Here is a 16,794-nt window from a genome sequence, read left to right as displayed (position 1 = left end):
ATCATCATCATCATCATCATCATCATCATCATCATCATCATCATCATCATTTTGAGAGCCAGAGTGGCGTAGTAGTTTGAGCTCTGTGTTATGATTCTGGAGATGAAGGTTTGAATCCTGACTCAGCCATGAAAACCCATAGGGTGACCTTGGGCAAGTTGCACTCTCTCAGCCTCAAGGAAGGTAATGAGCCTCCTCTGAAATCTTGCTAAGAAAACACCATGATAAATCTTAGGTTTGCCATACCTTTTGGCAAATGATAGCCTTTTGGCTGAAGAGCAGGGTAATAATAATAATAATAATAATAATAATAATAATAATAGATATTATTATTATTATTATTATTATTATTATTATTATTATTCCTTGGAAAGGAAGCCACATAACAATAAGTAGATGAATGCATCCCTAGACTTTGTATTCTCCTCTCACCTGTCCCAATTAATTTAATAAAAGGAAATTGTTAAATGAGTCTCAGCTTGTACTCCAGAATGGTCATTAGTTAGAGATAATGGGATTTGTAGTCCAGTCACAGCTGGAAAACAGCACTGACCTGGCCTTATTTTACTTCCTTCGCCTTCCGGGCATGGTTGCCATAAGTCAGAAAGGAGTTAGGCACACAACAACAACAACAACAACAGTGGAGGAAGGAGGGGAGGAGGAGAAAAAAGAAGGGGAAGGAGAAAGAAGCAAAGGAGGAGAAAGAAGAAGAGGAATAGGAAAAAAGATAAAAAGAAGAGGAGGAGGAGGAAGAGAGGAAGAAAAAGAAGAAGAGGAGGAGAAAATAAAAAAGAGGGGAAGAAAAAGAAGAAGAAGAGGAAGAGGAGAAAGAAGAAGAGAAAGGGGGGGGGACAAGAGGAAGAGAAATAAGGCCCCAGCTTGCCGGCAAAGCCCTCTGCAGCCCTCGGCCCGCGTGGGTATGAAAGAGGAGAAGCTCTTCCTCTTGAGGCTGGCTGGCCAATGGGGGAGACTGGAGCTAGAACAGCCCCGCCCCCTGCTAGCAGTCACAGGCTCTTGCAGCAGGAGGCAGGCTGTCCAGCTATTGGCCAGCCAGCCTGAAGAGTAGGAGCTCCTACTCAGCCCTGCACGCAGCCACGCAAGAGTGCACAGGGCCAGGACAAAGCAGAAGCGCTGGCAGGCAGCGGAAGGTCGTAGTAGCGGCCGCGTTGGTGGCGGTAGCAGCGATGGCCACAGAGCGGCCGCGGGCTGCTGCCACTCTGCAGCCATCGCCGCCACTGATGGGGCCCCTACTGCGACCTTCACGCCTCCCGCCGGTTCTTCTACTTTGTCCTGGCCCTGTGCGCTCTTGCGCGGCTGCGCACAGGGCTGAGTAGGAGCAGCCAACTCAACCTGCGGCGGCCAACTCAACCCGGGGCAAACCCGGGCAAGGGGCAAACCCGGGATGGGACCTTCCCAAGTGATAAAAAACCGGGAATGTCCCGCCCCCAGGTGGGATATGGCATGCATAGCGCAGAGGCAGTTTGGGAGAGGAGGATAACTGCAGGGATCTTTTTTTCATCTGCGTATACCAGTGCTTCTCAATTATTTTCTGTCATGGCCCCCCTAGGAAGAAGAAAACATTTCGCGCCCCCCCGCGCGACTGTAAATAGTATCATTTGTCTATAAAATTGTTATAAATACACCTCTGCATAACACTGTATCCTGAGCTTCGCGCCCCCCCCTGGGGGGCCCACCCCACTATTTTTGAAGTACAGTGGTGCCTCGGGTTACGAAATTAATTCGTTCCGCCGCCGCTTTCGTAACCCGAAAAGCATTCGCAAGCCGAAATGCCATAGGCGCTAATGGGGAAAAGCCGCGATTTCGTGCGAAAAAGCGCCGAAAAGCACCAAAAAATTTTTCGTAACCCGAAATAACCTTCGTAACCCGGAACAGTTTTTTTAATGGATTTTTTTCGTAACCCGGAAATTTCGTAAGGCGGCGCATTCGTATCCCGGGGTACCACTGTACTGGCGTATACCAATACTAACTGCAGAGAGTACTCCAATTTTCATAAATAGTTTTATTTAGAAATGTACAAGGGTACACGCAAACATCCAAAAACCGAAACAATCTTAAAAATCATACAAGGCTACTTAGAAGACAGGTATGAAAAGTTGGATACATAGAAGTCAGGGGCTGTAAAGGGTGATACCAATCCTGAAGAGAAGCAAAATGCAGCACTGCCTACAATGTGGCTTAGAGTGGCTCAGACCATATCTGAAGATTACACTGAAGGATCAGTGAACAACGTGATTAGGACTGGGGCAGATATGTTGTTGTTGTTGTTGTTGTTGTTGTTATTTTCTTATATCCGGCCTTTCTCTCAACATAGGGACCTATAAGGACATATTTATATCCTATTTCATACTCTCAAGAGGTGCACTGTGTGATATTCTGTGTGACAAAAGCTTTGATCGCTTTTTCAAGGGACCAACAAAAAGGTCTGGAATGGCTTAATGGCTTTAGCACAAAGGTGACAATGCACTGATTAGATCTGAGACTGATTATCGGGCAAGAAGGTGGGTGTAGGGATATCAAAAGAAGGTGAGGTAAAGGATATATTTACTGATGGCTTTACAATTGCTTCTTTTGCTTCCATGGCAAGAGGAAATGCAAAGAGCCTGGGGGAGTGCGGGGTGGTCAGCAAACCCATTTTCTTGTATTTATCTGTCTCTGCATGTCCTCTGGTCAGCATGATTCTTACACGTGTGTAACACCTAGCTTCCTCAGGTCATCATGACCTCAAACATACCCAACTCTGGATATTAATTATCAAACCGCATATCCAGCAGGAGGAGTGTAAGGTATGCTAACACATTGGAGTTTTAAAAAACCAAATAGGCCTCTTCTTGTTCCACCTAGTGGCTTGTTTACTTGGTGAGAACATCAGAGTGCTTGTCTAGTTGGAGCCCCAGCATGCCTTTCTGAACAAGAACACCAAGCAAGCAGGACTGTTTTACAGCTGCACGCACAACATCATGTTCTCATCACAAGCCCTGAGCACAAACTCTTGGTTGGAACATGTGCGGAGTCATAAAAGTGTTTTCTATGCAACTGAAGTTTAGAAACAAAACACAAACTGAAGGAAATTGATTGAGGAAGACTTCCTTATGATGAAGCTATGTCTCATTGGGCTGACAAACAAGACAAATCAAAAGGCCATCAGATGTAATTGATTTCATTTAATTCAAGTGCATTTGGTTTGCATTTGCTAGAAAGGAAGAGGCCACCCACATGTACATATTGTGGATTACTTAAGTTAAAATTAAAAACAGGGGGGGGGTTTACTGTTGTTAAAAGATTTTCTAATTATAAAGAGTTCTTCAGCTATTCCAAAGTAACAGGGCCACTGGAAATAGCTCTTTGTGTTTAATATTGCGGAGTTGTATTCAGTGCTGAGCCGATTTTACAGAAGGAAAGAAAATTGCTAAAATTATTCATAGCTTCTTTCCAGAGTGAAAGTAGTGAAGAATTATCTCCTTACACTAAGAGGACAGAGTGTATCTTTACTCTGACAAAGCTACACAGCAGTTGTAAAATACTGCCTTGTTAGTGAACTGAATGTACAAGTGCAACATGCAGAGTTCATCCATGCACAGTGAGCATCCATGTGCAATGGCTGCACATGTGGAAATCTCCTTCTACGACTTTGAATTGAATATAGTCATTATGCATCAAAGCAAGTTGTCGACCCACTTCTATAAGACACAAGCAGGATCCTGGCCACTGAGCATTTTGAGAATTTCAGTCTAGAAAAAAAAGAGCCCCAACTTAGGCCTGTTCACTTTGTTCTCCAGAGCCTTCCCAAAATACATGTTTGCTTCCTCTCGTGATCTCCTTATACATTCCTAAATATAATATATAATGCAACCGTATGTGCAGGAGGTCATGGATTGTGCTATACACTTCTTGCTTTTAATTTTTAGCCAACTATTCAGTGTGAATCAGACAGGGAACGGAAAAAAAATACAAGACTATATTTCAGTGAGTTATATTTGGTTGGCATACTTTCCCCCTTGTTGTCAAGTAGAGTGGAATGTCCTGCTATTTTTAATCCACTGCTCTAGTAAGAATTATTTTAAACCTTAAATCCCAAAAGGAGATCGTAGGCATATTGCCCTTACATGATTTAAAAAGTTTAAAAACAAAGCTCAGGCATATATTATATAGCCAACCTTCAGAAGCCTTGTGATATTTACATGTTTGAGAGAGTATTCAAAGTAATAACACAACTGCAGACCAAGGACAGAAACATTCTGAAGCTGCATCTGCACTGCAGAAATAATCAAAGTTAACACCACTTTAAATGTCTTGGCTCAGTACTATGGAAGTCTGGGAACTGTAGTTTGTTGTGGCACTAATGTTCTCTGATAGAGAAAGCTATATGTCTCACAAAACTACAAATCCTAGACTTCCATAGCATTAAGCCATTGCAGTTAAAGTGGCTGCATGACTCAATCAGAAATCAGGTTGCATGATTTTTGCAGTGTGGATGCAGCAAAAATGACAACAGTGCAAAATGAACAAAACCCAGAGTAAAAGAAAACACAAAAATAATATAAAATTTGAACAAAATAAATGAAAGGAGATGTATTTGTGCCAACCTGTACACACAGCAAGGGCTGAGCACACACTCAAAGCCCTTACCATGCCGCTCGGGTGCCATCTTGGTGCATGCCTGTCTACATAGCGTGCCCCATGATGAGGCTTGTGTGCAGCGCCTAAAAGGCACTGTGCACAAGGGCCATCATCATGGTGCCCCTTCAGGACACAAAAAGAACCTGTCCAGAAGCTGGTTCTTTTTGGTCCCTTTGGAGGCAGCAGCATGTGGTTGCTGTGGCCTCCTCCTGGGGGGAAAATGGGCAGTGTTGAGCTGCCCATCTGTAGTGGCCCTTAGCCCATGAATTTAGACAAGTAAAGCAGGATATGCTATCTCAGTTTGAGGGGGGGGGGGGGGGGGGAAGCATTTTTTTAAATTTAACACATAAACTTAATTTCTGATAGAGGGGTATTACTCATAAAAAATTATTATAAAAGCTGCATCTGTCACAAGGGGGGGGGGGAGTAAGGGGGGGAAAGGAAAATTGTTGGGAGAACTCAGCAATTTTCAAAATTCATTCAGGAATCTCACCTGGTATTCCAGCTTGCATCCAGTAACTGATATCTGTTCCTTCACCATTTTCAAAGACATCCGTAATGTTGATAGGTTTCAGTAATTTCATGATCTCCTTCATAATTCTACGGGCCTTATCACTGCCTGTGAAAGCCAGGCCACTGGGCATGAACGTTCCTTCATCAGACTCCATAACAATGTCAAAGTTGGAAATATTCACCTACAAATATGAAATGAACATTTAAAAATGAAAAACTTAAACACAAAGAACTGATTTCAATGACAGTAGTGATTGCAAAACTGGAAATACCAAAGTATTGGAAACTGCTGAAAGGAATTATCATTAGAGGATGGATAATCAGAATCTGGGAAACTGAATTAGCAGCAGGGGGAGAACTTACCAGAAATTTACAGGAAATTAATACCACACACGACATTCAAGTGATAACTTTAAATTACTTTATTAATTTTGTCATCAGACATGAAATAGCTTATGGACTCCAAGGTATACTGTGATTTCTTTTGAGAAATCCTTTCTCAATATGACCTGGTATGAAAAGTCTCCATTATTTGGAATTCTAAATATTTCAGAAATCCAAAATATTCCAAAACTAAAACTTTTTTCACAGGTGGCTGAAATGATGACACCTTTGCTTTCTGACAGTTCAGTGTAAACAAACCTTGTGTCTTGCAATATGTATAAGGTATATATGAAACCTTATTCATAAATGAATTTTGTGTTTAGATTTGGGTCCCATCTTCAAGATGTCTCATTGTGTGTGTGTGTGTGTGCGTGTGCACACAAATTCAGGTATTTCAAAATAAAGTAAAAAATCTGAAATCCAAAATCCGTCTAGTTCCAAGCATTTAGGATAAGGGACACTTAACTTGTAGTTGTGTTTGACTGCCATATTATAATGAATGTATGCATTTGAATCTCTGTTCTGCTATGGAAACCGACTGGGTGATCTTGAGCAAGTCATACTCTCTCAGTCTCAGAGGAAAGCAAAAGCCAGGAACACCCTGTGAGAGGTTCTCCTTAGGGTGACCATGTCACAAATGACTTGAAGGCACACAACAGCAACAGCAAGCCAATGACAAGGAGAAGCCAGGCATACTCAGACATGCACTCTAGACTTTAGGAAAGCTGATTTTAGTAAACTTAGAGAAATACTGGGGGTGATCCCATGGTCAGGAATACTAAAAGAGAAGGGAGTTCAAGATGGATGGGAGTTTCTCAAGGGAGAGATAATGAAGGCATAATTTCAAACAGTTCCACTGAGGAAGAAAAATGGGAGATGTCTCAAGAAACCAGGATGGATGACTAAGGAACTTTCAACTGAGCTAAGTTTTAAATGGAACATGTATAAGAAATGGAAAAATGGGGAAATCACCAAAAAGGAATTCAAACAAATAGCGAGCACGTGTAGGAGTAAATTTAGAAAAGCTAAAGCACAGAATGAACTCAGGTTTGCTAGACGGGCTAAGAACAATAAAAAGGCTTTTTTGGATATGTCCACAGCAAAAGAAAGAAGAAGGAAATGGTAGGGCGGACTGCTTGGAGAAGATGGCAAAATGCTAACAGGACAGAGAAAAGGCAGAATTACTTAACACCTTCTTTGCCTCAGTCTTCTCTTTGAAAAAGCAAAGGGTACTCAACCTGAAGATAATGGAGCAGAGGACAGAATAGGGGAATTTCAGCACAGAATAAGTAAAGAGATAGTACAGGAATATCTGGTTAATCTAAATGAATATAAATCTCCAAGGGTATTAAAAGAACTGGCAAATGAAATATCGGAGCCATTGGCAATAATCTTTGAGAACTCCTGGAGAAAAGGAAAAGTCCCAGCGGACTGGAGGAGGGCAAACTGTCCCCATCTTCAAAAAGGGGGGAAAAGAGGATTCCAACAATTATCGTCCAGTTAGTCTGACATCAATACCAGGAAAGATTCTAGAGCAGATCATTAAACAGAGCGTCTGTGAACATCTATCACAAAAAGTCAACATGGGTTTCAGAGAAAGAAGTCATGCCAGACAAATCTAATATCTCTTTTTGATAAAATTATCAGCTTGGTAGATGAAGGGAATGCTGTGTGTATAGTATATCATGATTTCAGTAAGGCTTTTCACAGGATTCCCCATGACATTCTTGCAAACAAGCTAGTGAAATATGGGCTAGACAATGTAACTGTTACATGGATTTGTAATTGGTTGACCGGCCGAACCCAAAGGGTGCTCAACAATGGCTCCTCTTCATCCTGGAGAGAAGTGACCAGTGGGGTCCACAGGGCTCTGTCCTGGGCCCAGTGCTATTCAACATCTTTATCAATAACTTGGATGACAGAATTGGGGGCATACTTATCAAATTTGCAGATGACACCAAATTAGGAGGAGTAGCTAATGCCCCTGAGGACAGGATCAAAATTCAGAATGATCTTAATAGATTAGAAAGCTGGGCCAAAGCTAACAAAATGAAATTCAACACGGAGAAATGTAAGGTACTGCACTTAGGGCGGAAAAATGAAATGAACAGATATAGGATGGATGACACCTGGTTGAACGAGACTACATGTGAAAGGGATCTGGGAGTCCACGTAGACCACAAATTGAACACAAGTCAACAGTGCAATGAGTCAACAGTGCAATAACAAGGCCAATACAATTTTAGGCTGCATCAAGAGAAGTACAGTGTGTAGATCAAGGGAAGTAATAGTGCCACTCTATTCTGCTCTGGTCAGGCCCCACCTGGAATATTGTGCCCAGTTCTGGGCACCACAATTTAAAAAGGATGTGGAGAAACTGGAGCGTGTCCAAAGGAGGGAGACTAAAATGATGAAGGGTCTGGAAACTATGCCTTTTGAGGAATGACTTAGGGAGCTGGGGATGTTTAGCCTGGAAAAGAGAAGGCTAAGAGGTGATATGATAGCCCTGTTTAAATATTTGAAGGGATGTCATATTGAGGAGGGAGCAAGTTTGTTTTCTGCTGCTCCAGAGACTAGGACCCAGAGCAATGGATGCAAGCTACAGGAAAAGAGATTCCACCTCAACTTAGAAAGAACTTTCTGACATTAAGGGCTGCAGTGGAACAAACTCCCTCGGAGTGTAGTGGAGTCTTCCTCCTTGGAGGTCTTCAAACGAAGGCTAGATGGCCATCTGTTGGGGATGCTTTGATTTAGATTTCCTGCATGGCAGGGGTTGGACTGGATGGCCCTTGCGGTCTCTTCCAAATCTATGATTCTATGAGGCAATGGAGAGTTTTGTTCAATTTGCAGTTTGATTACAAACCAGCAATATCACATTTCCCAAATCAATATGCAATTATCCTTGGGCAGCTGAACTTCTCAGAAATTTGTATTGCAATTCACCAAAAGAAAGAAAAGTGTAAAAACTGTGTACGTTAGGGCAAGAGACTTTACTGATTTGGGTTTTTTAAAGAATTTTTAAAATTTGTTTTACATTGGTTTGTTCCCGTTTTATCTTGTCTTTTTCAAAAATGGGATCCACGGTGGATCATCCATGAATTAAAAGAAGGTACAGAAATTAAAAATTAGTAATAAAAAGTTTTTTTAAAAAATAATATATAATACCAGTGCATCAAAACATTGATATTTTAAAACAATATAAAATCATTTAAAACCATGTTAAGTACAATGCAAAATGACTCCTCCTCCTTAAAGCCTTTTCTACATAGTTTATTAGTCACCCTATCATCGTTCAAATATAAAGGTTTTAATAATGAAAGTGGATCAGAGCCCATGAAAGTGGATCAAAGGGAGCACCAGCATCATCTCTGTAGCAGAGATTTCCACAACCTGGAAGCAGCCATGAAGAAGGATCCCTCCTAGGTCCTCACCACACCAAATATACCTGTCAAGGTGGTGGGTCCTACAGAAAGCCCTCCCCATACAAGGCAGGCTTGTATGGGAATAGCTGATCTTTGAGATAGTCTGAACCTAAGTTGTAAAGGGTTTTGTAGATTTTGATAAAGAGACATATGCACACATAAGCCACATTTATAGGCATCTATGTCACCAACAGGATCTGACTAATGTAAAACAAGTGTGCACCAAAATGTGTATACTTGTATGGTAGGTCTGGGGATGGACATGAACAACCTGGAGTAAATTTAAAAAACAAAACAAAACTGATTTCAGACATGCATCTAATAGCAATCCTGTGTAAAAAGTATGCACTTTGGAAAAATGCACATAGAAATGCAGATGAATTTTTGTGGTAGATTTTTAAAAAAAATTCACAAGCTGGTGGAGAAACAAAATATAATGAACCCAAGACAGATAGAGATTCAGCCATATCTATTAAGGGCAAATCCCCAAATAGTTAAAAAAAAAAACACCTCAGGATAATTTAAAAGCCAAGAGGTTTAATACAAGCAAATACTCTTAGGAAATCTCTCAAAACAACATGAATAAATTTGCCTCTGGATTATGCAGGAAGACTGCTAACTCTGGAGTTTGAGTATAGGAAGAAAAGTGATTTGTCCATAGAAAATGTTGTGAAGATTGCTTCTAGTAAATCAAATATTTTCTAGATCAGCAACCCTTTGGCTTTTCAGACCATGTGTAGCATTCCTATCACTACTTCTTAGACTAACACTGAGATATAATTAAGTACCTAGCACATACTTCTTACAAGTTCTGAACAAATATTAATTAAATCAGACACATAATAATGCAGATACGTATTACCAAACTGAATAGCTTCATCATAGAATAATATGCTCTTCTGAAGCCTGCAAGCCCTTTGAGAGGTTTTTGAAGACTAGAATTTATATGTTTCATTTTCTTTCCTTCTTTTCTTTCTGACCATCCAAGTGGCTATGATCCACTGTAGAAAAGAAGGTACACAGCAAACTTATGTTCCAAATTCTGTGAGAGCCATATCTTCCTTGGGAGCTCCAGAGTCATCAGCAGAGGGAAATCTGTTCCCTAAGAAGGCCCAAATCTTCCATCACAGTCTGCCATAGATAAAGATCTTTCTCAATGAAGGAAAGCTGTGACAGATTTGAACTGATAATGTCTCTCTGTGTAGACCTCAAAGAGTTGTTGGGACATCTCTCCCTCTCTGTCAAGCTTGTCACCCTCCCTTCAAATGTTGGTGGACTGCAATTCCTGTGATCCCCTACCCAGCAAAACCAAAGATTGCCATTTTCTAGTTTGACAAATCTGGGTACCTAATTTGCATATTAATTGTTCTAGTCCTTTTCTATTACTATGTTCCACACTTGATATTGTTTATATAGTAAACTACTTTGAAAGAGTCAGTACAGTGTAATGGTTAAGGCTGAGAAGGGCTGTTAATAGCAGGATCTCTTGAAGGTGTCTTATTCGTAAGGTTGCCATAAGTCAAATCTGACTTTATAGTATGTACATAACAAAAACAACAAACATCACAGGGGGAGCATTTTATTCCAGATGACATTTTCAAAGGCAGTACTGCACAAGACTATACAGTCATCCCTCCATATTTGCGGCTTTGATATTTGCGGCTTTGATTATTCACGGATTTCATTAATATGTTCTCTCTAGGGCTGTCTAGGTCCTCCAGTGCAACTCTATAGTCAACTTTAACTAAGAGTTGCACTGAAAGACCATTTGTAGCTACTCCAGTGCCATTCTATGGTCAGTGTATGTTGGACATTGACCACAGAGTTGCACTGGAGGACCTAGAGATTCCTAGAGAGGTATCCTCTCAGGTAAAAACAGTGTTTTTGTTATTTGCGGGTTTTCCATATTCACAGAGGTCTCGTTCCCTAACCCTAGCAAATATGGAGGGACAACTGTATTACAGTTGTCTTGTCTGACTGTAAGCAGTTCATGAGTACTGTAACTGAGGCTAGACTAGATCCAATTTGTCCTGTCACAGCTAGCATACTAACTCAAGGTGGCATTCCTAGCTATCAGAGCCACTGGTTTATGCTGAGTATAGTCCCCTCAATGAACCCCAAAATGAAAACTTGGTGTTATTCCAGGGAACACTAACAAATGGGAAAAGAGAGATCAAGTGTCCTGCCAACTCCATACTGATGCTAGTATCACATGTCAAACATTTCCATGACTTCTTCAGCAAGTATCATCTAGTGTAGATAAAAAAATGTTGGGAGGCAAAATATAACTTGGAGTCATCTCATACATCAGAAGTAGGAATCATGTGGCTTTCCAGGTGCTGTTGAACTGCAGCTCCTAGTATTTCCTTCCACTGTCAATGCTGACCAGGGCTGCTGGGTGTTGCAGTCAAACAACATCTGGAGGACCACATTATTCCCACTCTGCCATTAGTAAATGACCGTGAGGTGGAACAGAACACCATATTGTTGGTTTTGATCATCCAGCCAAGGACGTAGCCGGGGGGGGAGGGGTTGGGGGGTCGGAACCCCCCCTATCAGGCCCTGGGGGCGTTCAAGCTCCTTCCTCCCCCTCCCCTCCATTAAAACCACGGCGAGGGAACAGAGGAAAGACAAAACAAAAGTTCCCCTTTTCCCTCTGCTCCCTGGCTTTAATGGAGGGGGGAGGGAGGAGGGAGGAGGAGGAGCTTGACACCAGGGTTGGAAGCTCAGAGGAGAGGAGAGAGAGAGAGAGAGAGAGGGAGGGAGTCCCTGTGCTCCCTTCCCTTTCGGTTCCTTCAGAGTCCGGCTTCCACTCCTCCTCTCAGGACCCCCCCATCAAGCTCCTTCCTCTCCTCCTCTCTCCATCAAAAGCAGGGACTTGGATAGAGAGGAAAGGGGGGGGGAAGTCTCAGGGAGAGGAGGCTCAGAGAGAGAGGGAGGGAGGGACCTTGAGGTGGGGGCAGTGCCTGTTGTTCAGCTCCTTCCTCCTGCTTCCTCCTTCCGTCGAGCGGACTCAGGAGAGAGAGAGAGGGAGGGGAGAGGGCTGGTCTCCCTCCCAGCAACATCTTTGCCCCTCTTCCTTCTCCCTTCCTCTCTGGGCTTTGCCAAAAAAGGTCTCCGTCCGGGAGAGAGGGGAGGAGGAAGAAGAGGGAAGGAAGACACACAGAAAAAGGAAGGAAAAATGGGGTAGGGAAACTAAAGGAAGGAAGGAAGAAGGAAAGAAGAAAGAAGGAAGGAAGGAGAAGGAAGGAAGGAGGAAGAAAAGAAGGAAGGGAGAAGGAAGGCTCTAAAAGGAAATATCAAAGAAAAAAAAGGTGACTTCTAATAACAACAATCAACTACAGGTTGAATCTCCCTTATCCAAACTGCTGAGGACTAGATGTTTTTGAGTTTGGTATGTTTATTATATATAATGGTATATATTGAAGCTACTTGAGTCCAAACCTTAAACCCATTCATGTTTCATAAGCTCATCCTCAAGTAGCTCCTTTTTTGCCCCTCCTCAACAGAGTGTCTCTGAGTCATAACAGAGTGGCTGCGCTAATTGCTTGAGCAGCTGCACTTTACTTTATCATCTGAATTTATCTGATGTGAACAGCTTGAGAGGAAGGACTCTGTTTACATCTGCACTAAAAAATAATCCATTTTGATGCCACTTTAACTGCCCTTGGCTCCATGCTGTGGAATGCTGGGATTTGAAGTTGTTTGTGGCACCTGACAGAGATGGTAAACAGCTCCTCAAAACTACAAATCCCAAGATTCCATAGCACAAACTATAATGAAGTTAAAGTGTGTCAACCATTAAAAACCAAACTGCCTTGGTCCTTTTTCTGGGGGAAAAGGCGGCACAGAAATGAAATAAATGATGAAATGATGAGGAGAACCCTGGAATTGCACTTCAGATTCTTGTGCTGGCGAGATGGCTAAATAGCTCCCAACTACAAATCCCAGGATCCCATAGCATGGAGCCAGTCAGTTAAAGTGTTTTCAAACTGCACTATTTCTGCAGTGTGGATGCAGCTTTGGAGCTCTTTTGTGACTGATGCTATTTGCAAGTTGGTTCTGACTCATGGCAACCCTAAGGCAAATCTATCATTGGGGTTTTCTTGGCAAATTTTTCCAGAGGGTGTTTCTCTGGGGCTGAGAGAGTTTACCTGCCCATGGTCGCCCAGTGGGACCTCTATCCATGGTTAAAACCCACTCCCCACCCCTCTCCATTTTCTTTTCTGGAAGGACCTTGCTTGTGTTGAAGGGAAGGCCACCAAGCCTCTGAACCTCAGAATTTGTTTCAATGCTCAGTCTAGAAGCAGTGAGTGCTGAGCATGCACAGAGTGTCTTTCCCTCCTTCTCGCCTCTCTCTTAGCCAAAGACCCCCTCCTCATTTCAACCACCCTCTTGAGCATGGGTTTGGTGATTTTACCTCTGGAATTTTATATTTGTATTTATATTTTTATATTTTGTAATTTTTAAATGTATTTTTTACTATTTTCATTGTTGTTTTAATGTGTTTTCTATGTGTTGTTAGCCGCTTGGTCCACTTTGGCAGAAAGGCAGATATAAATGTTGGGAAAATAATAATAATATAATAATAATAATTAATAATTATTATTATTATTTGGAATTGGGGAGGATGGATGGGAGGACCACAAAACAATGACCCATGGCCACAAATGGCCCATAGCTGCCCTATTTAATCCTCCTACTCCATAGTGGTTTGATCACTGGAGTACTATGACTTGGAGTCCAGGGTTTGGACCATACAAAGCCACTGTGTGATCTTTTTGCAGCCACAAATGCACTTTAGGAGTAGACTGAAGTCTAGGAAAGCTCATGCTCCAATTTATTTCTTTCGGTGAGTCTCAAAAGTGCTGCAAGATCTCTCTACTTATATTATTATTATTTATTATTATTATTATTATTATTATTATTATTATTATTATTATTATTAAATGAGATGTCCAAAGTATAGATTCCATCCCCAAAAGAGGCTCAACACCTGAAATAGCTCCTTTAAAGTTTAGATTAAAAACTGGAGTGGCTTCACCACCTCATTGTCAAAGAAGCCACCAGCCACCACAGGTAATCCATAAACTGTTGAAGGAGTGGAGTTCCCTATCAAGCCACAGGCTAGGTATATGTACAAACACAACATGCTTTTCCAGTTTCTTGGTATAACATTTAGAAATTAATTGACTGTCGTTGTTGTTGTGTCCATCCAAGTCATTTCTGACTTACGGTAACCCTAGGGTGACCTCACAGGGTTTTCTGGAGCTGAGACTGTGAGACTCAGCCAAAGTCACCCAGTGTATGTCCATAGCCGAGCAGGGAATCAAACCCTGATTACCAAAGTCTTAGTCCAAAGCAAAAACCCACTACACCATGTGGGCACTTGGAGGGCTTCAGGGGGACACTTTGCCCACCACTGGTCTAGATGGATTAAAGGTCTGGCACAACAGCTTTGCAACATGTTTCTTTTTCCAATGTAATTTTGTAAAATTAACACATCATGTATGAGGGGGTTTCTCCCCTGGGATCAGGAGACAACAACTCTGAAGTAAAATGCTAAGGAGTGAGCTACCATGGAGGTATTAAAAAGATACAAACAGATGCTGGTATAAGTCTGTCTGGGAAAAACATAACTAATATACTGAGAAGATAATGTTAAAGGTGAACAATTCACCATGGTATAAATAAAGCTATTAATGCTAAGCAGTTCTTTCCAGAAGAAAACTTCTGTAGCAGAAAGGCACAATAGCCTCCAGAACTTTGGTTTTCTTTATAAGGTATTTCTTTCCCTACTCAGTCAATGTCAGTTAAAATTACTCAATCTCTCTTCAGTAGCAAAGGGATGAGGAACTTTACAGCTGTTCAGCATAATTTCCCCTCTGAGGACACATTCATATGGGCCAGAATATTCCAGGAGCAGCCTGGAGTATTCTGGAATTGAAGTTGCCCTAAATTCCCCATTACCTGGACACACTGGAGTGATGCCAGGCAGCTGTTTGAATGCAGGCTCCATTGTACCATCCACTGTCATGGCACCATTGGAAGTTGCTCCCTCTGAGTCCGAAAACGAGGCACCCAAAATTGATCGCATGGCTTGTTGCCCCATTCTGAGGTCAGGGGGAGCAACTTGTTCCAGCAGTGACATCACAGTGGGACACACATGTGACTAGGTGCCTGGAACTACTCCAGAGGGCTCTGGATTTTCTGGGAAGATCCAGAGCAAAAGATGAGTTTTTAAAATCTGTTTTAAGGATCCTTGAACAGATTAAAATTAAGGCTGTACTCTCCTTGGAGTCCAAGATGACAAAACTGAGACTGTCATAACTTTGGTCATATCATAAAATGGTATGATGACTCACTAGAAAAGATAATAATTCTGGGAATGGTAGAAGACAGCAGAATAAGAGAAAGGTGGATAGATTCAATCAGGGAGGTCATGGGGCTGAGTCTACAGCAGTGATTCTCAAATCTGATCTTCCAGGTGTTTCAGATTTCAGCTCCCAGAATGCCAGACCACCGGCCTAGATGGCTAAGGCTTCTGGGAGTTTCAAGTCAAAAATACCTGGGGGATTGGAGTTTGGTAATCTCTGGTCTACATGACCTGAACAGAGCAGAAAAGGATAGGAGATCTTGGAGATGTCTCACCTACAGGGTCATCTTGAGTTGGGGTCAAGTCAAGGGCAGTTAACAACAACACCAACAAATAACATAGATTCAGTGCTGAATTGGTCATATTGCATTTTACTGCCATCAATTTATATTTTGGACTTCAACCTGGAAAGAAAGCTCGACTTTTCTAGTACTGTATCTTGAAAGTGAAGGATTTTGTGGTGAGGTGATGTCTGTTCCAACAGACTGCAGGTCTGTCTCATTCTCCAAAGCAGCTTCCTCAAGAATGTGTATATATGTGTGTAATGAGCCTACATTAACCCTGCAGATTATAAATTCAACCTTTCATCTAGTACAGCTGTCCAATTTAGTTTCCTGCAGCACTAGACTTTCACCTCTCATTCCCTGAACAAACTCAGTCACACAGGTTTCGGGAAGACCAGTCTTATTTCCAGGCACTGTTTACTGAACAACTTTGTCATTTTGGACTTTGTTGTCTCACTCATTAAATAAAAGGGTTCTATACAAAATGCCTTTTATAAAAGTGTCTTGTGTGAATTATGGTTATCCTTTGAAATATCTGACCTTTCTTCTAAGAATCAAATAAATAGTTCTGAGCACATTAATTGTTTCCATTTCTAAATGGAAATGTTAATGACAACATAGGTATGTGTGGATTAGTACTATTCCATAAACAATTAACTTTGATATTAGAGACGATGAAATCGTGTACAATGCTAGCTGCTAAAAGTATATAGCTAGGGTGTAATGAACCATAAACTGCTCTCCCAGAAGGGAGTGTGAGTGCCTGTGTTTTATATATACACCTATTAAAATAAGTAAATACATTTGGGGAACCAAGTTTCCTCCTTTCCTTTTCCTTGAAAATGAGTGTTTTTTTACAGTTTATAGAACCCCATTTAAAGTATTGAAACTGAAAAGTATATCTATGGTATGAGCAGTACCATGGAGCTGTAAAACATTACATATGGTATGTTTGCCATAAAAAAATGAGTCAACAATTAAGTAACAAAGAATCGTCTGGCACTTTTAAGGCTAATGGGTTTCACCCAATGTCTGTCTTCTGTTTACAAGAGGTTTTTCTAGCATCATTTAGGGACTGGATAGGGTTGCCATAGTTGGCGAACTGAAAACCGGGACAAATGTAGGACAAGGTTTAAAAATGTAGGACTTTTTTTAAAAATTTCCTAGACAGGAAATT

At 41.5% G+C, this 16,794-nt stretch overlaps 2 protein-coding genes across 3 annotated transcripts in view; one reads left to right on the top strand and one right to left on the bottom strand.

Annotated features, from left to right (window-relative positions):
* Positions 1 to 16,794, bottom strand: part of CPQ (carboxypeptidase Q) — a 355,408-nt gene that overhangs the window by 48,090 nt on the left and 290,524 nt on the right. The window contains exon 7 of the mRNA XM_042464939.1: positions 5,132 to 5,333. Within this exon, the coding sequence (XP_042320873.1) occupies positions 5,132 to 5,333 (202 nt within the window). The remainder of the gene's footprint in view (positions 1 to 5,131; positions 5,334 to 16,794) is intronic.
* The window catches only part of STK3 (serine/threonine kinase 3), an 881,840-nt gene that overhangs the window by 848,093 nt on the left and 16,953 nt on the right, over positions 1 to 16,794 (top strand). The window lies entirely within an intron of this gene.

This window comes from Sceloporus undulatus, chromosome 4, assembly GCF_019175285.1.
Source record: "Sceloporus undulatus isolate JIND9_A2432 ecotype Alabama chromosome 4, SceUnd_v1.1, whole genome shotgun sequence".
Lineage (NCBI taxonomy): Eukaryota > Metazoa > Chordata > Lepidosauria > Squamata > Phrynosomatidae > Sceloporus > Sceloporus undulatus.
This window is presented reverse-complemented; position numbering and strand designations above follow the sequence as displayed.